This window comes from Juglans microcarpa x Juglans regia, chromosome 8D (assembly GCF_004785595.1).
Source record: "Juglans microcarpa x Juglans regia isolate MS1-56 chromosome 8D, Jm3101_v1.0, whole genome shotgun sequence".
Taxonomy (NCBI): domain Eukaryota; kingdom Viridiplantae; phylum Streptophyta; class Magnoliopsida; order Fagales; family Juglandaceae; genus Juglans; species Juglans microcarpa x Juglans regia.
Genome location: NC_054608.1, coordinates 24,927,381 through 24,953,392, shown reverse-complemented (window position 1 = coordinate 24,953,392; position 26,012 = coordinate 24,927,381). Strand labels below are relative to the sequence as shown.

Genomic DNA, 26,012 nt, shown 5'->3' with positions numbered 1-26,012 from the left:
TGAATTTTCAATGTACGTGTTATTAATCTATAGATGTTTTTAGAAATTGACAAAAATTGGATGCGTCTGGACGATAGACTTGGAAAGGATTACGTACCCTATGCATGTGGAGTAAGAACTTTCATTGATTTTGCACGGGCCTCTGCTGATAGTCGTGGTTACATTAAGTGTCCATGTCGAGGGTGTAAAAATTTGTGTGCGATAGGATTGAATGAAGTAGAGCGTCATATATTTGTGAACGGTATGGATCTGGGGTATACGCGATGGGTATTGCATGGTGAGCCGTATGAAGGGTCAGCAGATGTATTGGTCGATCATCACAATTATTTGCGGCACATGGATGATGATTATGAGCATGATGAGATGGAGGAGATGTTGGGTGACATTGGAGCTGGTTAGTTTATGGATGAGGTTAACAACAATGCCTCCAGTGGTGGATCAGGGATTGATTGTGAAAATTTTCCTTCACTGTGGGAAGATGCAAAGCGCGAGCTTTACCCAGGTTGTACAAAACATTCCAAAATGTCGTTTATTGTGCGGTTGCTTCACATTAAATCATTGTGTGGAATGTCGACGAAAGTAATAAACATGGTATTGGACTTATTTAATGAGGTGCTTCCCTAAGGGTCTGCATTACCCAAGAACTTTTATGAAGCGAAACAGTTGAGAAAGGGATTAGGATTTGAGTACAAGTCCATACATGCATGCAAGAATGATTGTGTATTGTTCTGGAAGGAGAACGAGGAGAAACAAGTATGTCCTGTATGTAGAGAGTCGAGGTGGAAAGGTAAGAAAAATGTGCCGGTTAAGGTGTTGCGGTATTTTTCCTTGAAACCTAGGTTGCAAAGACTATATATGTATAAGAAAACAGCTCATGATATGAGGTGGCACGAGGAGAAAAGAGTTAAGAATGACGGGTATATGAGGCATCCAGCTGATTCACTTGCGTGGCAGTCTTTCGATAATCAGTATCCAGAGTTCGGGTTAGAAGCTCGGAACGTGCGCCTGGGACTCACAACCGATGGATTCAACCCTTTTGGGAATATGAGTACAAGTTATAGCACTTGGCCCGTGGTATTGATTCCGTACAATCTTCCACCATGGAGGTGCATGAAGGCGCCAAACTTTTGTTAACTTTACTCATCCCTGGCCCTAGATCACCTCGGAATGATATTGACGTATTCATGCAGCCATTGATTGAAGAGCTGAAAGAGTTATGGGAAACAGGGGTTAGAACTTATGATGCATCTAAGTCGACATCTTTTCAGATGCATGCTGCGGTAATGTGGACCATAAATGATTTTCCGGCGTATGGGAATCTTTCCGGCTGGAGTACGAAAGGGAAGTTAGCGTGTCCGACGTGTAATAAAGAAACTGCTAGTGAGTGGCTAAAATTTTCTCAGAAGTTGTGTTTCATGGGTCATCGACGTTATTTACCAGCAAATCATGCATGGAGAAGAGAATGTGCCAAGTTTGATGGGAGAGTAGAGGATAGGATTACACCAAAAGAGTTGTCTGGAGAAGAGATAGTGGAACAGCTGCAACATGTTAGAGCAAACAATTTTGGCAAAGGTCGGGGAAAGAACAAGAGAAAACGAGCCGTACCAGAATTGAATTGGACAAAGTGTAGTATTTTTTTTGACTTGCCGTATTGGTCGTCATGCAAGTTGCGACATAGTTTGGATGTAATGCACATAGAGAAGAATATTTGTGATAATATACTGGGTACATTGATGAGTATTAACAAAAAGACGAAAGACACGATCAAGACGAGGAAAGATCTTGAGATAATGAGAATTAAACATAATCTGCATTTGCGGGTGGAAGACAACAGGGTGGTCATGCCGCATGCATGTTTTTACAATGACGAGGGAGGAGAGGATGGATTTCTGCAAATGGTTGCAAGGTGTGAAGTTGCCAGATGGTTATGCTTCAAATATTGGTAGATGCGTGAGTCCTGATGATTGGAAAATCAATGGATTGAAAAGTCATGATTGTTACGTATTTTTGCAGAAGTTATTACCTGTGGGAATTCGTGGGAAGCTGACATCTAATGTACGTGTCGCCATAACTGAGCTATGTATGTTTTTCAAGGATTTGTGCGCTCGGGTACTAAATCAAGATGTGTTGTCGAAATTGAAAGAAGACATTGCTACTATACTATGTAAATTCGAGCAGATCTTTCCACCATCATTTTTTGATGTCATGGTCCATTTAGCAATTCATTTACCGCGAGAGGTACTTCTGGGTGGACCGGTGCAGTTCCGTTGGATGTATCCAGTTGAAAGATATTTGGGTCGATTGAAGCGCACTGTTGGGAATAAAGCCAAAGCTGAGGGTTCAATAGCAGAGGCTTATATACACGATGAATGGTTAACATTTTGCTCTCTATATCTTTGTGGTGTTGAGACACGATTTAATCGTCAAGAGCGAAATGTTGATCTTCCTACTCCGCCTCCTCGTGAGCTATCAGTGTTTTCCCAGAATGTACGACCCTTGGATGCACAAACAAGTTACGATTTAATTGATGGAGAGTTGGGTAAAGTTCGGTGGTATGTGCTAAATAACTGCCGAGAGATTGATGATTATCTTAGGTATGTCATTTCATTTCTTTGAATAATTATAGTTTTCTTTAAATTAATTAGAATTGTTGTGCTCAAAATATACTTCTTTTGCAACATGTTATAACAGTGACCACATGGACAAACTTAGGACGGAAGACGTAGAAAATATAGAGGCAAGACACGAGGAAGAATTTCCCGGATGGTTTGAAGAACGTGTATGAACTAAAATTATATATATGTTATATTGTGAAATTTTTAACTCAGGATAATGAAATAATAAATATATACTATTTCAATTTATAGATTTTGGAACAACGTGCTCGTGATCCCAGATCAATTTCTTCTGAATTATATGCATTGGCCCGTGATCCCTCAAATAGAGCACTTCGATATACTGCATGCACGGTTCGAGGTTATAGATTCCATACTTTGGACCGTGAACGTAATAGAAAGACTCAAAACTGTGGTGTGTTGGTCGAGGGGAGTCATGGAACAGATGATATTGACTATTATGGTGTCATACGTGATATTATCGGATTGAAATATCTGGGTGGGTCTGTAACATATGTCTTTAAATGTGATTGGTGGGATCTAGGCGGTGGTCGGGTTTCGATACATAGGGATAATCACTTTACGAGTGTCAATACTGCATCTAAATGGTACGAAGATGATCCATTCGTATTGGCTTGTCAAGCTACCCAAGTCTATTACTTGATTGATTCAATGAAAGGTGCTGATGAAGAAAGTGGGGAGATAACTTGGCGAGTCGTACAAAAATTTGTTCCTCGAAATATATATGAAGTAGGAACGAGTGCAGATTACGAGAATAGTGGAGATGAAGATGACACTCCGATTGTTGAGGCATACCAGGAAGATGGAGAGGGTATTAACTTGTTTGTTGACCTCGGTGCACTCGAGTTGCTCCCCTTGTGTAGAGATGATGTCCCACCCGTACATCTCGACCGTCTGTATTAAATGATCATTCAATTCAAGTCAGTGAGGAGGAAGAAGAAGAAGACGAGTCAGAAGATGAAGACGAATCAGAATCCGGGCAGGAGGTGGATAAAGATGATGAAGAAGAGGTGCATGATGATGATGAAGATGTTATTGATGGAGATTCTGAAACAAGCATGGAAAATTCATCTGAAGAATAAAAGTACTAAATATTTTATTCATATAGGTGACTATAAAATATCTTGAATTTTCATAATTTCTTCTAATTAATTTTCTTTGATATAATTAATTATTTTAAAGAATGCCGCCAAAACGACAATGAAGAAATGTGCCTCCGCCAAGTCCAAGGCCTGAATCCATTGAGGACTCCCCACTCGAGGAATCCGTTCCTGAAGATCAAGCTAACACATAAGAGAACAACAGCCAGTCGACACCTACCAGTAAGGAAATATTGTCGTTGATAATTATATATATAGTTAATACTTTTTCTCAATAACTATATAATTATTATTATAGTATATCTATTATCATGCAGTTGATGCATTTGCACGTCGCGGTTGTGGCTATACACGTGGAATCTCTCTTGAAAAAAATAGAAGGCACAGTAAACTGAAGATCACAATTCCTGATAATTCCACTGGAGGAGTGAATGATAGTGCATCAGCGCTTTCCTCCTATATTGGCACAGTAGTTCGAGCTTATGCTCCATTTTATGTGCGCTCATGGCGAGATGTTCCGAATGAGATTAAGGAGCACATTCGAAGTCGTGTGCTGGTGAGTTTACTTTTCAGTACATTTTTTTCACTTAGATTAATATATTATATTTTTGACCTGATTCCCTTGTTAGGATGAATTCGACCTCGACTTTGGCCGTAGCGAGGATTTGAGAACCGTGAATGAGTTGATGGCTACACTATTCCGACGTCACAAAGGACGATGTCATGACCACTTCAAGAAGTTTGAGACGTTGGAAGAGGCTGCGCAGTCTCCTTTTCAGCAAATGAAGTTAGATGATTGGAGAAAGTGTTGTGATCTTTTCGCATCTCCAGATTATCAGGTATTTTACATTTATATCTTTTAATTATTTACATTCATATTCGTTTTATATATTATATGTATACATATTACAATTAACATTTTTAATATATTTTGTAGCACTTGAGTTCTACAAATGCACATAATAGATCCATTCTGACTGTCCACCATCGTGCCGGTTCAAGGTCATTCCACCGTCTTGCTGAAAAAATGGTAATTAAAAAATTATAGAATTCATTTATTTTCCTGATATTATTTCTGATAAGTACTAACATTATCTTTTTAAAATTGCTAATATTGTCGCTTTGTTAGAAACGTGATGATCCTGAAAACTTTTCCCTCATTCATGTCTATGCTGCTGCTCACACTAATGAGCATAGTGAGTGGATGGATCCTGTCGCTGCAGATAATTATGTAAGCAGTGTTAATTTTGTTAAATAAATTATTTATATAACATTTTAATAGTTTATTTCTTATTTCTATTTCTTTTAATACATTACTAATTATTTACGATCATTACCTTTTAAATTGCAGAGCAAAATGTTGGCGATGTAGTTGGCTTATGAGGAATCCTCTCCTAGTGACATAGACATATTCACGCAAGTGCTCGGGCCACAGTCTAGTATGGCAAGAGGTTTAGGACGATCTATCAAGCATAAATGTTCATCCTCCTCAACCTCATCGACTTCACAAATTAATAATCTTACGGTAGATTTAGAAGCTGCACGGCGTGAGAATGAGTATATGAGGTCGAGACAGCAAGAGTTAGAGTCTGTCTTAGAACGACAGTCTCATTTAGAGACGCGTTTGCAGGACCAACAGAGAGACCAGGAGGAAAGAATACGCAGTGAAGTGCAAGAGCAAGTGCAACAGGAGATGATGGTGCAAATGGAGCGTGTTATGTCATTGCAACAGAATCCTCGTGGGCGAGGGAAAAAGAAGAAATAAATTTTATCAATATTTCTGACTAGTTTTAATATCTAATTTTGTGCTTTTATAAGACATTGTTACTTGTTAATTGGGTATGTAATATGAATCAATTGGTATTATGTTTTTAAATTTTATGAAATTAGTATTTCTGATCTGTACGTTCGAATGTAAATAAAAATCGTTCGAACGTTGGTTCACACTGTAACAAACGTTCGAACGTAAATACAATTGAATCGTTCGAACGTTAAACTATACGTTCGAACGTACTCACGCTAAAACGAACAAACTGTTCGAACGGTAAAGCGACTAACGTTCGAACAAAGAACTTGCATTCGGACGCTCCTTCGTTTACATTTGAAATAACGTCCGAACATTAAACGCACTACGTTTGAACATTTACGTTTACGTTCGAACAAATATTCGAACGTTTATTGTAATTAACGTTCGGACGCATTAACATTCGAACGTAAATATGATACGTCCGAACGATATCCAACGAATGTCAACTTCTCTCATTCGAACGCCAATCAGTCGGGTATAACGTCCAAACGTTTGATTTTACGTCCAAACGTGATTTTCTGTGACAGTTCATAACCGTCAGAAAAAAAGGAATGTTCGAACGTTGTACCGAACGGAACACTTCCAACCGTCACTAAAAATATTTTTTGTGACGGTTGAACAGTAAACCGTCACCAAATGTTTTCTGTGATGCACTTTAGGTGACGGTCATGGTGACGGTTTCAAATCGTCACCAAATATGTTTAGTGACGGTTTGCCATTTTTTTGTGACAGTTTTCTCTGTCACAAAACACACATTCTGTTGTAGTGTCACATGGTATTAAAGTAAAAATTCTGGATTTGAATCCTGACTCTACACTTTAATACCATATATATTTAATTAAATATTTCACGTATGGGGATGAATGGTGATATCACACAAATTATACATATATGTATATATATGTATATATGTATCTATGTATGTATACAAATATATAAATATATATATATATGTATATATCAAATCAATAAGAGTGACTCTCCTAATTCATGTGACGTCTAGAGGTTGTCATGCACGGTGTTCTACCCACTTTTTTTTTTTTTTTTTTGAGAAATCTACCCACTTGTTGTTACCATGCTATATATATAATTTATATTATATGGTTGTTTCATTATTGTCAACAGAGCGATAAGGTCCACTGCGTACCGAAGCATTACATTAACCGTGCATAGAAATTTATGGTATTTAGACTTCTCAAGTCTTTTTGCCAAAAAGTATATTCTTCAGGGAGAAAAACGTAAATGCACCGCGCGTACGTACGTTTACATATAAACGTACCTTAATTAAAACGATAGGATGCACCGCGGGCGCGTACGTTTACATCGAGAAAAATCTTAAGTAGCATACTATAATGATTATTTAATAATAATACTAATAATTCAAATTACGTATTAAGACTCCATTTGGATATATAAACGGTGTCATCTCATCTAATCTAATTACTACAATTTTTTCAAATTTTCATACAAATATAAAAATAACTCAATTTTTTCAAATCTCAAAACAATAATAATATTCTAATAATATTTTTTTTTAACTTTCAACTTTCATTTAAAACCATCTTATCTCATCTTACTATCCAAACGAGCTTGAATATCTAATGAAAACTCACAAGTTTACAGCAACATGAAATTAACCCACATCATGTCATCAAGAAATAGCTACTTAATTAAGATTTAAAGCGGAAAAGAAATAAGCATATATATATATATATATAAGTTTTAGAACATTAATATTTGTTCGAATGAATTACTCAGTTAACGTTGAATGCTCAATAAATATTATCGATCCATTTTATGATCGCGAACACGTGCTTATATATGTCTTTAATCAAGTCCCAAATTGAGTTCTTACAAGAACTTTAGAAATGTTGAGTCCCTCATCCATTTACATCACAACGTAAAGAAAAGAATAATCAATAACAGGCAAAGCCCATCAAATATGATCGATGAGTGTTCGCCATTAATGTTACTAATTCACACGCATTAACAAATTCATAATATAAAACAACATATATAATGAACTACGCTTTGCAGGTATAGGAAGCGGTCAGCTCCTTTTGCAGCCATGCCAACTGATCCTGAACGCTGTGGAGTTGATTTCTTTCATAATTTACGCATAGCTACACATCCCGTACACACATAAACTCCCTTTCTTGCACTTGTTGCCGCAGCTTCCGCAATGCTTTATGTTGGACCTGGGGTTCACACACTGACCTTTGCAGCAAAGCTCGGAGTACTTGCATTTCTTCCCACATTTCCCACAGTTGAGTCTGTCTGTCATCACATTAACGCATTTCTTCTTGCAGCAATCCGGCCCCGTGCTGCCCTTGGCATGACAAACCCTAGGGTACTTGTCGCATGTCATAGGGACCCGGGGTTTGATCTGAGACAGAAAACGGATGGACCCTCGAAGAGAAGTTGGTTCTTGGCCAGTTTCAGCGGGAGAAAGATCATCAGAAGTTTCATCATTATAAGTAGTTCCATTGTCTTCCTCAAGGGACAATTCATCGCGAGATGGTATGGCTGAAAGAGATATAGCGGCCAAAGCCATAAGAATGACCAGCACAAAGCATGTCTTTATAGACTTCATGTTTCGTGGGTATGTGAACGTGCTTGCTAAGAAAGGAATAGAGAATTTCAATCTGAAGGAACTAATTTATAATGTGAATGAATGAAATGTGGAGAAAAAAGGAAGAAGAGAATTTAATGAATATGGTTTGGATGGGAAAGAATGGAGGGAGCGAAAGAGGTATTTATAGAGAAGATTGGAGCTGGCCGAAAAAGGCGACGTGTTGGGTTGGAAAAAGTGTAAATATTGTATATTCTAATACGGTTTACTGATAGTGGGGTGGTCTAATTCAACGGTCACATGCATGAGATTCAAGTAAACGAAGGTTAGGCTTTGGAAGAAATATTAAACTAAAAATTAGGTGATAGTGGAGAAGAAGCAGAAATCAGATATGAGGTACATGCTGGCGGTTTGGTACGTACTTCATCAGGATCCTGTGACTGTCCTTTACGAGCATTAATTCAACGAGCGGGCAGGAGAATTGGATTGATTTTCTTCGGTTTCCATAGTACTGCTAGCTAGCCACACATCATTAGATGATCAGGCTTGAAAAGAGTCTGATCGATTGGGTTTTAAAAAAGTAAAATTTTGAGTATCTTAATTATCTGAAAAAATCTATTCATCATCAATTTCTCATCGTACTCTTATCATCTCGATCATGATATGTCATATTAGATGATAAATTCACAAATAAGATAAAATAAATAGTTTCTAATCATTTAATACCATATCATAGAATGATGAGAGGATGATGAGAATTGAGATGATGAGTAGTATTACTCATGAAAAACGCCCCCACTTCCAGGGCGACTCAATGGTAAGGTTATTTAGGCCATTTCCTAAGGCCTCCATCCTATGTAAGGCTTTCAAAAATAAAAATGAGATGTTTTTTTTTTTTTTTAAACCATTTCATTAAATAAAATTTTAAATCATTTTTATAGTTTTCAATGTGTACAAGGCCCCATAATACTAAATTTAATATTTAATATAATGAATTATTTATATATTAAATTTTTTTTAAGATCTTGTCAAATTGAAGCCCAAAAAAGGCCTCATTTTAAGTTGTTATAAATATAAATTCACAAAAATTGTATTTAAAGATTTTAAATAAAATCTCATTTTATTGAAAATTTTGAAAATATTCTATATAGTATTTTATATTTTATTGTACAATAATTACGAATGACTCACTTAAATTTCGTCTAAAACTTCAATTTGTATTGAGACGTCCCAGCTCACAATGATCCTATAAAAAACACCTCCACAGCCTTTGAAAAAGTTATAAATATGGGAGTGTGAGAGTGAATAGTAGTTGATGCATAACATTCCTCATATATATATATATATATGCACGCGTGTGTGTGTGATTTGGTATATTACATATATGTACTGTAACCATGCATGGGTCGTTTACAAACAGGGTTCAATCCATCATTAATAAAAAGTAAAACACTCATTCTTAGAGCTTGTTTTGGGAGTAACGTAAAATAAGAATTTTGTGAATAATAGTAAGATAGTTTGAATTGAATATTTTTTAAGTTTTGGAAAATGAGAGAGAGAAAATTGAATAAAAAATATTATAAAATTAAAATATTGTAATAATATAGTTTTATAATATTATTTTTATTTAGAGATTTGAAAAAGTTAAAGTTAAAATTATTTTTTATTTTTTATTTGAAAGTTTGAAAAAGTTGTAATGATTAGTTTGAAAACTTTATATTTAGAAATAAGATCAGATGAAAATTCTGTATCTCTACCCAAACCTGCCCTAATCTATCAATTTTCATTGCTGTCGAATCAGGATTCAGTTAAAAAAGTAAGTAGGGGTGTTCATCTGGGTTACGACCCGGGAACCCGGGTATACCCGGATTGGAACTTGGGTTTCAAACCCGAGCGAGAACCCAGACCAGATTGGTTCGAGTCAGATCCGGCCCAGAACCTAGGTGGATACAGGTTTTTAAAACCCGGAAATCCAGGTTCCAGATTGTACCCGAATTTTTTTTAAAAAAATAAAAGCCTTTACTTTATTAATTATGGACTCAAACTGTGGTGTTTATGGAAATTTTCTTGGACTCAAACAGGGCATGGATGAGTACAGAGAGTTAATAGGACGAAGTAAACAAATTTGGATTTTTTTCCTTCAACTTTCCCAACAACCAAACAGATTCATTAAAAAAGAGAATTAACGAATCCATAAACAAGTTGACCCAATACAGATTAAAAAAAAAAAAAAAACAAGTTTCCAAACATTCCAAAAACCACACGGCCACCAGCAAACAGATGGTCAAAGCATCCATCCACCGCTGCACGACCCCATCTCAACAGTAAATAGTTCACACACCCAATGACCTTGTACTCATGCATAGAAACATAGTTACAAGGGGGAGGGAGAGAGAGAGAGAGAGAGAGAGAGACAGAGAGAGAGAGAGAGAGAGAGAGAGAGAGTACTGGAACAAAGACCTAGAGGCAAAGGTCGACGGCTATAGAGATGCAGCGACAGCGAAGGAGAAGCGTTGATGGGGTCATGATGGCAGCGGCTAAGGACCTAGGGTTTCTGCTTCTGCCATAGCGCAATGAGAGAGAGCGAGAGACTAGAGAGAGAGAGAGAGAGAGAGAAGTGAGTCGGGGGGTCTACCGGAACAACAACTTAGAGGCAAAGGTCGACGGCGACAGAGATGCGGCGACGGCGAAGGAAATGTGGCGACGGCGAAGGAGATGCGACGACGGGGTCACGATGGCGGCTGCACGAGAGAGAGAGAGGTGAGTCCGAGGGGTTTACCAAACGAGGTTTTCTTTTAAAAGACCCGGGTACATGGTTTAAACCTGGTACCCGGGTCCCTAACTCGTACCCAGACCTTGTTGGTCTGGTTTTGCAATGCGGGTTTTGAATCCGTTTTGATCCAGGCCAGAATCCGGAATTGGAATCTGATTTTCTGGGCTCCAGACTGAACAGTGCTAAAAGTAAGAATCCCCTGACCGGAGTAGTCCTATCCATGATTTATTTAATTTCCACAGTATACCAAAGTCGTACGTGCGACCTGATTGGCAACGCACGCCAGTCTTGCCTGATCAGTTGAATTTTTCATTTTTCTTGTTTAAAGCCACGAGAGAAAAAGCAAGTTTCATGCCCCTTGTTTCTGCGGACAAAAAAAAACCCGTTTCACTTTCACATGCAAGCACTTCGCTAGCTAGCTAATTAAGAGTCTTTTTAATTAATATATTATAAATATATCATAATATATATTATTTTATGATTGACAAGATCATCATTGCTACGTAATTACTTCCCATGATTGACGGACCACCTTTAATATATTACATATAATATATAAGAATATACATTTTCACATTATATACTGATGATCAGGTATACGTTGTACGTGACTGTGGGAGCTAATGGTTGCATTACGCATGAGATATATGTTAATTAGAATATAATATAAATAATTAAATTTATTTATTTTTTTATTAAGTTAGATTTTTAAAATAAGTGATGATTTTACATGGTATCAGTAATATGCTTACAATTTTTTTACAATTTATTTTACATGCAATCAACTAATATAAACATTTCATTTCATTAAAAATAAGTTTTAATGGTACAAAATTACCATTCATTTAATATAGAATAATAAAAGATGAGTTGTAAATTTATCATTCTCCGTGTGCGCAGAAGGGATATATATATGTTCTTATATCCTTCAGAAATTAGACCGGTCCAGAAGCACTTCCATGGAGTATATATTTTGACCTTAATTTTCTTATGTATTTAAAAAATAATACGATTCTCAGCATTGACTATTCGATCTTAATTTAACCATGCAAATACTTGTCACTAATTAATTAATTCCCTACAAATCTTCTTTAAATATTTAAAATTGTAGTTGTTACAGCTAAATTAACTTGTCAATATGTAACGAAGTTGGGCTAGATTAACACGGATCGTGTTCCCCTATATTAATTGCATTTATATTTTTCACAATTTAATTAAGAGATAAGATAGATATAGATTTTAGACCTAATTTTAATATTTATTATTATTCGTATACAGTTTTAATATTAAATATTATGTACGTTAATCATTTATGTTTTAATTAAAAAAAATATTTAAGACAGATAATTATATAGAATGTTTTAGCGCTAAATTAATTTTAATAGAAGCAAATGGAAATTTGTACACAGCTATATATAGACAATACAACATACGTCGAATTCACGTAATTGTTAAGTCACATGCGCGCAGAAGATTTCAGAAGCAGTTGTGGCGGCTTTATTTTTTTAAATACTACAGTATTGCTTTGACCATAAATTTTGGTGACCCCGCCCTATCAGTACTGTTACCAGAAATAATTATATAAATAACTTGACGTGATTTTATAAAATTTATTGGATTTATTTTATGATAAAAATAATTTTATAATTTGATATATTACATCAAATCACATAATCAATTTATAAATTTATCTTTATCTAATTTTTTTGTATCTCAAATATTTTTTCTTCAGAAAATATGTTTTTGCGAAGCTTTGCTTGTGAGGGTTACCGCATCGCCTTCAACATGTAAAAGAAATTAGTAAACCACTTCTTTTAAAAAATAAAAAATAAACTATGTTTTCTAAAGAGTTTTGGCGGACACTCTTGTGATATCCTATATATCCTGAGTAATAAAAATAAATGATATATGAGATCCCGTATTATTTAAAAATTAAATATTTTTATTTTTTATAATGATTTCAATAAGATTCTAATTGTATTAAAATATAAGTAATTCTTAAATATGTGGCTTGAAGCGTCACTAATGGCGTTAATTTCTTGCTCATTCCCATATCATATTGGGCATGCAGCATACATATTAATGAACAACAGCCTAGCGATCATCTTTAAGCGCAGCTGCATAATCCGTACTGACATGAGTTTCCCTTCCCGCACTTGTTTGTTGCACCGGCCGCAGTTTCTCGCGTCCCTGGAGGGGTTTACGCACTTCCCTCGGCAGCACATTTCGGAGTAGTTGCACTTCTTCCCGCACTTGCCACAGTTGGGTTTGTCAGCCATCAGATTAACGCATTGTTTCTCAGCCATCAGATTTCTTCTTTCACCAACTTGAAATTGGCTTGACAAATGTCATAATTTCAAAACATAAAATAGAAAATTACACTTCTAAATGTATATATAGGACGTATCAAGGTTCTCTTAAGTTTAAACAATGAGAATATCTTCCTAAAGACACTGCTAATTTTCCCCAAATAACAGCATTCAATGGTGGCCTTCCTCGTAGACACCACATTCTCTCAACGGTGGACCGCATTGTGGAGGAAGAAAAAAAAATTCCCATCTCCCGTGGCCACACTCCTTGCCCCCCCTCCTCCCTATCTCTCCTCTCCCTCCCTCTTCCACGAGACCCCCTTATCGAAACAGTTTCACCCTCCATACGTTCTTATCTTTTTCTCTTGTTGTTAAACTCTATTTGATTCAAGAGAAAATCCGAAGGAAATGACACATAAATGAAATTCTTCACTCGATATACACCTTTTCTGTTATGGAGTTATGACTACTTGTTTTCCCCTCAATGATTTGAAATGAAAATACTTGGATTTTTTAATACTTTTATAAAGTTTTATAGAGTCCTAGAGGATGAATTTTTGTGATTATATGTGTTTGTATTACTTCGCAGGCTACGATTGCAGATCTGCAGGTCGGTGAAGTAAAGGCGGGATGTGGTTCACTTCTTGTTAGACTTTTTATAGCTTGAACAACTAATTTTGTTTTGTTGTTCAGTTAATCTGTGTTTTGCTAATTAGTTTAGCTACTATTGTAAGGGACTCCCATCCTTTATCTATAAATGCTTACTTGCCGAGAAAAAAAGAAGAAGGAAGAAACAGGTCCCCTGACACATTGAGTCTAATCTCTGGCTCCTGATATCTTCACTGGAGGAAAATACATACACGGGTGCAGGAGTTTTGCTTTTGCAATCTTGTGACGCGGTGCAGAAGCTTTCTATAGGGAGTCCTGATGTGTCAACTCTTTATTGGCCACCGTTAAACTCATCACGTCGGAATTACCATTCCAAAGAGACTAGCTTGAGAGTTTCAATTAAGATAGATAAATACATACAGTGAACCTTTTAAAATTTATTATATATTTAAGATTGCTCAAAATATTTATTATCCAGATAGCTAGTAATAAATATTATAGAATTGAGAAATTTAATTATTCAGCCGGTGTCTAGAACACATGACCTACGAAAGTGTTTATATGACATAATTTGATTTGAAACATAAATTTTAATATTTGAATATTACAAATCAAATTTTATAATTTAAGTAATGTGAATTGTGTACTTTACACATCAACTTTAGAGTATAATAATTCTGTAAAATTTATTTCATATATTGATTTATCTATTAATTTCTCTCATACCTTCATCCTTCATAATGGGTGTTTTTTTTTTTTTTTTGTATGGAGGCGACGTTTACATGCATGACAGAGGCAAAGCCTATAGCCCACGTGGATAGCTAATAGTAAGGCCTTTGAATTGATCATAGCTAGAATTCGAATCAGTTACAAAATCACTCAAAAGTTAACAGTTTTGCAAGTCATCCGGTGGGGATCTGCTTCTCTGGCAGCTGGGAGTCCAAGTCATTCGGCGGGGAGGTTCGGCTATTTTGCAGTGAAAATCAAAGCAACTCGATCTAGTCCACGAATTTTGCTGACTCAAAATTAAAATAGGGGGCCGATCACAATATATGAGAGGGACTTGTCGGCTGCTAATATTGATTACCCCCAAGCCCATCCTCTACTTGTTCGCAAGTTGTTTCGGCTTGGGCTCGCTTATAATATCATGGGCTCGGAATATCCAAGATGGGCCCATTAACACGAAGCTATAGAGTTAATGCATGTGGGGATTTTTTTTTTTTGTTTCCTCCACCATAATAGGGTGTGCAACCAAACCGGATTTTTTTCCAACTCGGTCCGGAACCCAGAAATCTAAGTGAATCTAGACCGTTATCTGCACGGATTGAACTCGAGAGGATAAGATGAACCCAGATCCAGTATCGACCTGGTTACGAAATCGGTTATGTAACTGGTTATTTGTAACTGGGTCTTATTTTAAGAAAACATAAAAAATAATTCAATTTTTTTAAATTTTAAAACAAAAATAATATATAAAAATTATATTCTAATAATATTTTAACTTTATGATATTTCTATTCAGCTGTTTATTGATCTCCTTTCTCAAAACTCCATAAAAATATTTTTTAAGATAATGAAGTTTTCCAATAAGAGGGGTTGAGCATCGACAATGTCGGAGTCGGAGTGCCTACCTCGAACTCCAACTGCGACTTTGTCAGAGATCGAATCCAACTTTGATCCGCATAGCCTCCGACTCTGACTTGTCGGAGCAGAGTTAGATTTAGGCTTTTTTATTGGTTTTTTTTCTTAGCCCATTTGACAATTTTGAGCTCTCACTAATCTGATTTGGGCCTCCAGATTTCAATTTTTTTAAAAAATAAATCATTATACAAATTAGTATTATATGTTATTATTTATACGTTAGTATTACATGTTATTATACATTGATTATCAGTATTACACTAATTATTAGGGAGAGGGCATTTTTTGTGGTGTTCTAGGATTTTTCATTTGGGTGTAATTTTGAGTTACAATGGTGATGTTCGGCTAATTCAAAAGCCTGGGTTGCAGTAAAGCTTTCTATTGTTATTCATTGCTTTTTGGATTTTCTGTAGTTTCGATTGCATGCCTTACTTTGTCTGAAATTGAATTCTTGAGAGGGAAGTTTGATGAAATCTCTTGCTCTTGTTCTTGCTCTGTTGTAGACACAAGGCACATCAGAACCTTGAATTAATCAAGGATTCCATCAACTGCATGTTATAGTAATTTTGGTGGATGCGTAGTGAGGATATTTTATTTTAGGTACTGGCATATTTACTTTGAGCTTATATTTCTCACATTCTGTTTTATTAACACTTTGATTGGGTTAGTAAGAGGAGTGTAATGCCCAGAAAACCTTGTAAATGGTGGAAACAAAGGATGTCTTAAACCGTAATCCAAGTGTTTGTCAAATTGATTCTGTGAATTTCTCGATTTTAGCTACTGATTAGAAATTCTGTTGTGTCTTAATAAAACTAAAATAACATTTTAACATCTTTGGAACCATTCTAGTTTTAGAAATCAAATTGTGCATGATTTAATTCATATTTTAGAGCAAAGTCATAGATCCGAGATCCTCCAAGTTTCACCATACATTCCATTGGCAACAAATCTTTTACTATGTACAAACTACTTTTTATATTTCCAAACTGTTTAATAAACAAAAAAATCCAAAAAGAATTTTACATCGCCATATTTTTACAATAAGCCCTCACAAATATTTTGAAAATAAGTTGTCCAAGTGGAATACGATCCTGGACTTATTCTTGATACAACTTGACACTTTGACACTTTGGAGCACATTTGAGATTACTGGTTTTTCCCATGTATAGAACAAATGCCTTGAAAAGACAAATCATGAATTTTTGCTAACAGGACGTGGAAACATTTTATCATTGTTGGGAATGATTCAAAGACCTTTTAAATGTATGTCCTCACCATGGATATTAGAATTGGAGGGTTATTAGTTTTGTCTATGAGGGGTTGCAACAAAAAATGAGACAAATTTTGGTTATCCCTGCACATGGTTTCTATTAGGAATCTCTTCAACTTCCATGTTAGAAAGTTGAAAGGATCTTCCTTGTGCCCAACTCCGACAATTTTAGAAGAATGACCTAGAATGTAAACTTCTTTCAATTGAAGAGTGAATGGATAGTTTTTAATTTGGATATAATTCATGTGCCTAAACTTAAAATAAAATTACAAACTATAAGATAAAATGAAATATGAGACACGAATTCAATTACTCATGATACATGAATTTAAAATTAAATTACAACCACAAAATAAAGAATCATTCAATAGAACTAATAATTTTCAAACCAATCACTAATCAATCTATTGCATAAATATATATCTCCAAAAATAATAAAAAAAAAAAATCTATTGCATAAATATCAAGATGTTAACGATTATTAGTCGTTAAAACTAGAGGTTGCAAGATAAGATGTATTATGATTTAACTTCACAAATAAACTTATCATGAGGTTTGCACCATATATATATAGAAGTTCAATAGGCAAACAATTTTTTTTTTTTTTTGGGGGGGGGGGGGGGGGGGGGGGGGGGGGGGGGGGAAGTCAAATATTGTGTCATTTTTTAAAATAGTACAAGAGAATCATTATGATACATATTAATAAATTATAACAAACCCTACTTAAAACATGAAATGTTGAACAAACGTCACTGAATTAATTGGCATCATCAATTGATAAAAGGAGGTGGGAAAATAAAAATAAAATCAAACCTACTTCTTGTCCACAGCCCCACTCGAGAACCAAAGAAGATTGAAAAAAGAAAAAGCGCTTCAATTGTGTACTTAGAGTCAAGAAGATAGAAAAAAGCTTTTGTCCTACCGCCACACTAAAACGTGGAGACAAAAATAATCGCCTTTCATTACACCTTGTACTTGACGCTGATTTTGCCTTCTCCAATCTCCAAATTAGGTGGGGTTTGGATAGTGAAATGAGTTGAGATGATTTTAGATAAAAGTTGAAAATCGAATAAAATATTGTTAGAATATTTTTTTAATATTATTATTGTTTTGAGATTTGAAAAAAGTTGAATTGTTTATCATATTTTATATGATAATTTATGAAAATTGTAATGATAAGATGAGTTGAGATAGTTTTGGATCCAAACTTAGGTTTTCACAATCTTCGGTCGGAGCCAAACCAAGACCCCCCTCCCCCCCATCCCCCAAAAACAAAAAAAAAAAACAAAAACAAAAACAAAACCGAGGTGATTTGAATTTGAATCTCTTTGTTACTGTGTACCCATGCATCTATTTTACTTCATTAGGATATGTTTGGAAACTGAGATGAGAATTTTTGGTTTTAGATAAAAATTTAAAATATTATTTTTTAATATTATTATTATTTTGGGATTTGAAAGAACTGAATTGAGATTTGAAAAAGTTAAATTATTTATAATATTTTGTGTGAGAGTTTAAAAAAGTTGTAATAATGAGATGAGATGAGAGGAGAATTTTATGTCTCATCATCCCATGCCCCACACATATACTTTTCTTGATTATGATTGTATTAAAATCGAAAAGTGAAGAAGCAATGGCCTGCAGCATCCCATTCACGCGGCAAACTTCTTTGCTTGGCCCTACATTATGAACCAAAAGAAATCCCAATCTTGTCATGTGAATAAAGATAATTAAAGTGACAAATCAAGCATCTAATTAAAGACTATTAAAAAACTACGTATACTCCACAAATTATGTATCTCATGCTCCCAAGTTGATCATGCATGCATACAATAAAGCAAAAATTATTCTCTAATCTTAAAAGAATTTGTAGTCTAGAATAAAGCTTTTTCTCTCACACACACACATGCCAATATATATAAACAAAAGTGTACTTCTCTTGGTGCATTTGATCAACAAAGTAGTCAAATCAGATCTCTCAAACTTTTTATTATGTTGTTGAGTGCATGCAAGCTTGCTATGGCCGGAACGCCGATGCCTTGCATGAAGGAAAGGTTCGAAACGGTAATGGCGGCCAGAGAAAATGTGGCAAATCAACCCCATTCGGCCCCAACACCAAAGCTGCAGAAGGTTATCTTCTTGCTCCGTGATCACAAGAAATTTTATAAAGTATTACACGCCAAGAGTGGTATCTTTGGGTCCCATCCATCATGGCAATTGGAAAGGTACCTGTTGGGAGAGAAATACAAGCTCAGATTGACAAAAGATTTTGTTACAGAAAGTTGCAAGAATGTAACTCTAGACGATTTATACAAGAAAATAGAGCAGGAAATCAAGGAACTCAGGGAATGCCTCCAGGAAGAGGTGACGAAGCCCTACGATGATGGCGCCCTCGCCTGGATATTGTTCGTGGACGGCTGTGCAATACTGCAGTACATATACTACGCTGTTAAGGACAAGTTCATAGAGAAGAATATAAAAGACGACAGCGTAGCTTTCTGCCAACAGGATTTGTTCTTGCTGGAGAACCAACTTCCGTATCGTCTCCTGGAGTCGTTGATGAACCTGAGCAAGATGGCAGACGAGTTGAGGAGTTCGATTCAGAATTTCATTAAAAAAAACCACGACTGCGTACTAGAGGGTGGTTAGCAAGGAGAAATATCAGGGCATTCAGAGCCGCCGCCGACCCATCTTCTGGATCTTCTGAGGACAAGTCTCTTGGGCCGCCAGGGCGTCAGACACAAACTGAGAACGTACAGGAAAATAGAACGAAGGGCCCAAAATGGCAATTGTTATAAAAATAATGTTTTGTTTTTATTAAGAAAACTTTCAATAATTTTGTGATAAAACATTTATGTTTCTTTGTTATAAAACTTTCAGTTTTTCACCCAAACAAAAAATACAATAATCACAAGGATCGCAGTTTGATACCAACCACAACCAAACAAATACCAATATTACAAGATTTGACCAGATTACAATTATTGAACAGTATAGAATAATATGAAACATGAAACTATCATAGAACATAAATAGAAATCAAAGAAAGGAAAGGAAATATAACCTGTAAAAGGAAATAAAAGGACTAAAGGAAAGAACACACCAATATACGTGGTTCGACCTTAATGGTCTACATCCACGATAGGAATGGCCTCAGAAAAGTCTCAGAGATCTTTTATTGATGAACAGTACTTCACAAAGAAGCCTTAGTACACTAGAGTTACAAAGCCCTCATTGAAATCACAAGAAATCGCCTAAATTTCTTCTCTCTTAGAGCAAACCCTAGAATCGCCCCCATCTCTGCTCTATCTCAAAACAGTCATAATTACAGAAAATGAAAACACTTTGCTAGGGTTACAACCTATAAGGATGTATATATAGATTGCAACAGATGCCACCACGTGGAGAGATCCAACGGTTCAGCACATAACCCTTCAGATTAAAGCCACGAGCTTCTCACGTGCCCTTTTTAACTCTGCCTTATTTGCTTCAAGAGGTCAGATCGAGCCAAGAGCATCACCCACTTAATCACATAATAAAACACATTAGTAATTAAAAAAAATAACAAATACAATGTATTGACATACATATTACAAATCTCCACCTTGGCAAAACATTTATTTGCCAAAAGTTCATTTAACCCTCATCATTGGCACATTCATGCATTGTTCCCCTAATGGGAACTGACTCTAGACTCCATACCAAATAAGTTTAGACAGTGTCTGAACTTAGACCAAGGGGCAGACTTGGTCATCATATCTGAGGAGTTATCCTCAGTTGAGACCTTTTCCACACCTACTACTTTCGACTCTATAATATTCCTAACAAAATGAAGCCTTACATCAATATGTTTGGACCTTTCATGACAAACTTGGATTTTAGCTAAATGCAGTGTGCTTTGATTATCACAGTGTACTGTAATGTTTCCATTGAAAATCTTTAACTCACTTGCAATGCCTTTTAACCATATGACCTCTTTAATGACTTTTGTCAATGCTACATATTCAGCTTCTATCGTGGCTTTGTCCACCACAGATTGTAAGTGTGATTTCTAGCTAATAGCTCTCTCAAAAGCAGTAAACACATAACCAGTTAATGACTTCCTAGTGTCTACACTCCCTGCAAAGTCATAGTCTACAAAACCAGTAATTTCATAACCCTTTTTCCACTTTGTTCCCAAAACTGAGACCTAGATTGGTAGTGCCTGCAAGGTACCTTAATACCCATTTAATGGCCTGCCAATGGGGTTTTCCTGAGTTCCCCATAAATCTGCTAACTACACATTGTATAAGTTAGATCAGGCCTAGAATAAACCATTGCATACATTATACTTCCCACCATGGTAGCATAAGGAATTTGTTGCATAAACCTAATATCTGAGTTTGAGTTTGTTTTAGGAGCCTGATCTATAGACAGTTTGAAATGCTATCCTAAGGGTGTATTTACAGATTTTACATGTTCCATGCCAAATCTATTGAGAATTTTAGAAATGTAGTTTCTTTAAGACAAGTATAGCATTCCAGCACTTCTGTCCCATTTAATTACCATTCCTAAAATTTTCTTAGTAGGGCCCAATTCTTTCATTTCAAATTCTGATTTCAGCATGCATTTAACTTGTTCAATTAAATTAGTATCTTTACAAGCTACCAACATGTCATCAACATACAAAAGAAGATAAACAAATATTCTTTTTTCTCTTTGTAATAAACACAACTATCATAACAGCTTCTTTTAAAATTGTTACTAATCATATGTGTGTCAAATCATTTATACCACTGCCTAGGTGATTGTTTAAGACCATACAAAGATTTTCTAAGGAGACACACTTGATTATTAATAATTTTATTAGTAAAACCTTCAGGGGGCTGCATATAAATTTCTTCTTCAAGTTCTCCATTCAAAAAAGCAGTTTTAACATCTAATTATTCTAGATGCATGATTTCAAAGGTTGTATAAGCTAGCAGTAGCCTAATTGAGTTGTGTCTAACCACAGGTGAGAAGATTTCATTAAAATCAATTCATTCTCTCTGTGTAAACCCTTTTGTTACGAGTCTAGCTTTATACCTAGTCCCTTCTACCCTTGGTATGCTTTCCTTTTTCTCATAGATCCACTTGGATCCAACAAGTTTAACCCCTACCCCTTTAGGTTTAGGTACTAAAAACCCAAGTCTTATTCTTATTAAGAAATTCCATTTCCTCATGTATGGCAAGAATCCATTTAGAGGAATCCTTGCCAGTTATTGCCTCTTTATAACTTTTTGGTTCTTGATAAATCACATCAGCTACTGTTAGAGCAAACATTGTGAGTTCTGCTTGTCCATACCTTATAAGTGGTTTGATAACTCTCTTTCACCTATCTCTAACTAGATTATAAGAGTTAGCTGCACCTTGATCAGTGTCCCCTGAGCCTCCTCCATCAAGGTTACTACTTTCCCCAATCTCCGGTTCAGATTAGGCATTAACTTGCTCCATCTCAATCTGAGATCCCCTTGGAGACTTGTCAATTTCTTGGTCTACCTTTTCCTCCTGTACCCGAGCCATTTGTGACTCATTAAAGGTTACATCCCTACTCACAATGCACTTATACCTTCTAGGTCCATCTACCCAAAATTTGTAGCCTTTTACCCCTTCAGGATACCCTATAAAAATACATTTAAGTGCCCTAGGTTCCAACTTGTCAGTTTTTTAGTGTGCATAGGCAACACACCCAAAAACTGTTAGGTAGTCATAGCTGGGAGGTTTCTCAGACCATAACTCATGTGGAGTTTTAAACCCTATAGAAGATGAAGGACATTTATTTATAAGGTGAACAGTAGTAGTGGCAGCTTCTGCCCAGAAGGTCTTGGGCAACCCTAAATTTGACAACATACACCTTACCCTTTCTAAGATGGTCCTGTTCATCCTTTCAGCTAAGCCATTCTATTGAGGGGTTTCCCTCACTGTCTTATGCCTAAGAATTCCTTCTTTTTGACAGCATATATTAAACTCATTGGACAAAAACTCTAGACCATTGTCAGTCCTTAGGGTCTTGAGTTTTCTACCTACTTGGTTGTTCACTAGAGTCTTCCACTCTTTGAATTTTTCAAAGGTGTGTCACTCTTGTTTTTAAGGATGTATATCCAGACCTTCCTAGAGTAATCATCCACTAAGGATAGGAAATAACTCCCTCCACTATGTGAATTCACTCTTGCAGGTCCCCATAAGTCAGAATGGATATAATCTAGGGTTTGTTTAGTGTTGTGAGTTGCTGACTTAAAACTAACCCTCTTTGCCTTTCCATAGATACAATCTTCACAGAAAGGTAAGTTCCCTAGGTTCTGGTCAGCAGCCCTTGATTTTGTAATTCTAGGAGACCCCCTTGACTTACCTGCCCAAGCCTCCTATGCCATAATAAAGCTTTATTTTCTACTATGTTTTGAGTTGGGGATGCTTTCCCAACAACTGTTTTTCCAAGTAGTGTATACAACCCATTTTTAATTACCCCTTTCATAATAACTAAGGAGCCTTTAGTAACTCTAAGAATCCCTGCCTCAGATTTGAAGGTATAGCCTGCCAAATCAAGCATACCAAGAGAAATTAAATTTCTCTTTAATTCAGGTATGAACCTGACCTTCCTCAAAACTTTTTCAATCCCATCATGCATTTTAAGTCTAACTGACCCTATTCCCATGACTTTACAGGACTTATTGTTTCCTAGGTTACATGCCCACATCTAACTCAGAGAATGTCTCAAACCAATGTCTAATTGGACACATATGAAAAGAGCAACCAGAGTCCATTATCCACTCTGTTTTTGAATCAACCTCACTCAGTGTAAGTACCTCAGCACTTTCATACCCCTCTAAAACTACAGAAGCATCCACTGCCTCTTAAGTCTTATTCCCCAAGTTTGTCTTCATATTAGGGCAATCTTTCTTAAAATGTCATTCCTTGTGATAGTGAAAACATTTAAATTGTTTTCCCTTTGACTTAGACCTGAATTTATTGTTTTCATTCTTGCCCTTTTTTCTCTCTTTTCTATTTTACCCCTAATAGACAAGCCTTCCCCATGATTCTGTTTGGCTTCTCCACTGCTCTGTATTTCCTAGTATGAAGTACAAATTGTACTTCATCAAGAGTCAGTGAATCTCTACCATACATCATAATCTCTTTTAGGCTTAGGTATGATGAATCCAAAGAACTCATCAAGAGGATGGCCTGATCTTCATCCTCCACCTTAATGTCTATGTTAGCTAGGTCTAGGATAATTTTGTTGAACTCATTAAGGTGTTGCCCTATTGGAGTTCCAGGGGTCATCTTGAAAGTATACAATTTGGTTTTCTTGTGTAGTCTGTTTGCTAGGGATTTGGTCATATACAAGTTTTCTAATTCTAGTCATATACCTGCAGCAATGTCCTCACTAGCCACCTCTCTCAAGACTTTATCCCCAAATGAAAGAATTAGGGCACTATGGGCTTTCTCGAGGGTGTCCTTATGGACAACCTCATTCTCTTCCTCTTTCGAGGAAGAGCCCTTCTATTTCTCACCAAGGAGGGCATCCTGCAATCCATGTTGAACTAGTAGTGCCCTCATCTTGATTCTCCGTAAGCCAAAATTATAATCCCCAGTAAACTTCTCTATATCAAACCTCATGGTCTCCATGAACCTGTCTCTAGATACCAATTGTTATAAAAATAATGTTTTGTTTTTATTAAGAAAACTTTCAATAATTTTGGGATAAAACCTTTCAGTTTCTTTGTTATAAAACTTTCAGTTTTTCACCCAAACAGAAAATACAATAATCACAAGGATTGCAGTTTGATACCAACCACAACCAAAGAAATACCAATATTACAAGATTTGACCAAATTGCAATTATCGAATAGTATAATGAAGCACGAAACTTATCATAGAACATAAACAAAAATCAAAGAAAGAAAAGGAAATATAACTTGTAAAAGGAAATAAAAGAAATAAAGTAAAGAACACACCGATATACGTGGTTCGATCCTAATGGTCTACATCCATAGTAGGAATGGCCTTAGAGATCTTTTATTGATGAACAATACTTCACAGAGAAGCCTCAGTACACTAGAGTTACAAAGCCCTCACAGAAATCACAAGAAATCGCACAGATTTCTTCTCTCTAAGAGCAAACCCTAGAATCACCCCTTCTCTGCTATCTCTCAAAATAGTTTTAATTACAGAAAATGAAGACACTCTACTAGGATTACAACGTATAAGGATGTATATATAGATTGCAACAAATTCCACCACGTGTAGAGATCCAACAGTTCAGCACATAACCCTTCATATTAAAGCCACGAGCTTCTCACGTGCCCCTTTTAACTCTGCCTTACTAGCTTCAAGAGGTCAGATCGAGCCAAGAGCATCACCCACTTAATCACATAATAAAACACATTAGTAATTAAAAACATAACAAATACAATGTATTGACATACATATTACTACAATCCTACTGCAATTTGCAGGAGCTTAAAGCAGCAGGAATCATCGTGAAAAGGAGTTGTATTAAAACTGGTAATTACTTGAGAAGTATATTTGTCGCTAGAAAATGGGTTAATTTGTTGCCAGGAAAGTACTTCAACTTGTACCTAGGACACATTTCGCTCCCACCCATGATTGTAGATGACTTAACAGGGCCAAAGTTCTTGAACATGATAGCCTATGAAATGTGTCTGGACTTCGACAACGGCTTCGGTGTCACCTCTTACATATCCTTCCTCGACTCGCTCATCGATGAAGCCAGCAATGTCAAGGACCTAAGAAAAGCTCGAGTGATGTACAACTTCCTTGGCAGCGATGAGGAAGTTGCTTAGCTTTTCAATGAGATAGGGACAGACTTGGTGCCAAACCTCGAGGAATACATGTAACGCTCGTCCTTGTGGTGAGACTTTTTACAATTTTTTTTTTTTTTTTTTTTACGCCCGTCCTTGTGGTGGGAGTTTTTACAAATTATTATTATTTTTTTTTAAAGGACGACGGGAATTACTGTTCCCTTTAAAACTTTTCACCTGCATACCCAGGGTGCAAGACTCTACGTTTATAAAACAAAATGTGCTTTGGTAATAAAAGAGGTCTACTGCGGAAAACATTAATTTTAATAATAAAAAGGTTCTCTCGTACTTTTAAAACTCGTGCCTAGACTTCTGTGCTCTTCCCGATAGGCCGTGTCCCTCCTGGCGGTTCAGTTCCTATGAGGGGAGAGGCATACATAAATACTAAAATGAGTCGAAGACTCGTAAGCATTACATACTTCATACAGTTAAAATATAACAATATAAGTTTTCATTCA

At 36.0% G+C, this 26,012-nt stretch overlaps 1 protein-coding gene and 1 pseudogene across 1 annotated transcript; one reads left to right on the top strand and one right to left on the bottom strand.

The window, feature by feature from the left end:
• Positions 1–7,444: 7,444 nt before the first annotated feature.
• LOC121242026 (stigma-specific STIG1-like protein 1) lies at positions 7,445–8,258 on the bottom strand. The gene has a single exon (XM_041139907.1). It carries the CDS (start codon positions 8,134–8,136, stop codon positions 7,657–7,659), a length of 480 nt encoding a protein of 159 aa, XP_040995841.1. The 5' UTR covers positions 8,137–8,258; the 3' UTR covers positions 7,445–7,656.
• Positions 8,259–18,784: 10,526 nt separating this feature from the next.
• LOC121242338 lies at positions 18,785–25,590 on the top strand (annotated as a pseudogene).
• Positions 25,591–26,012: the final 422 nt, after the last annotated feature.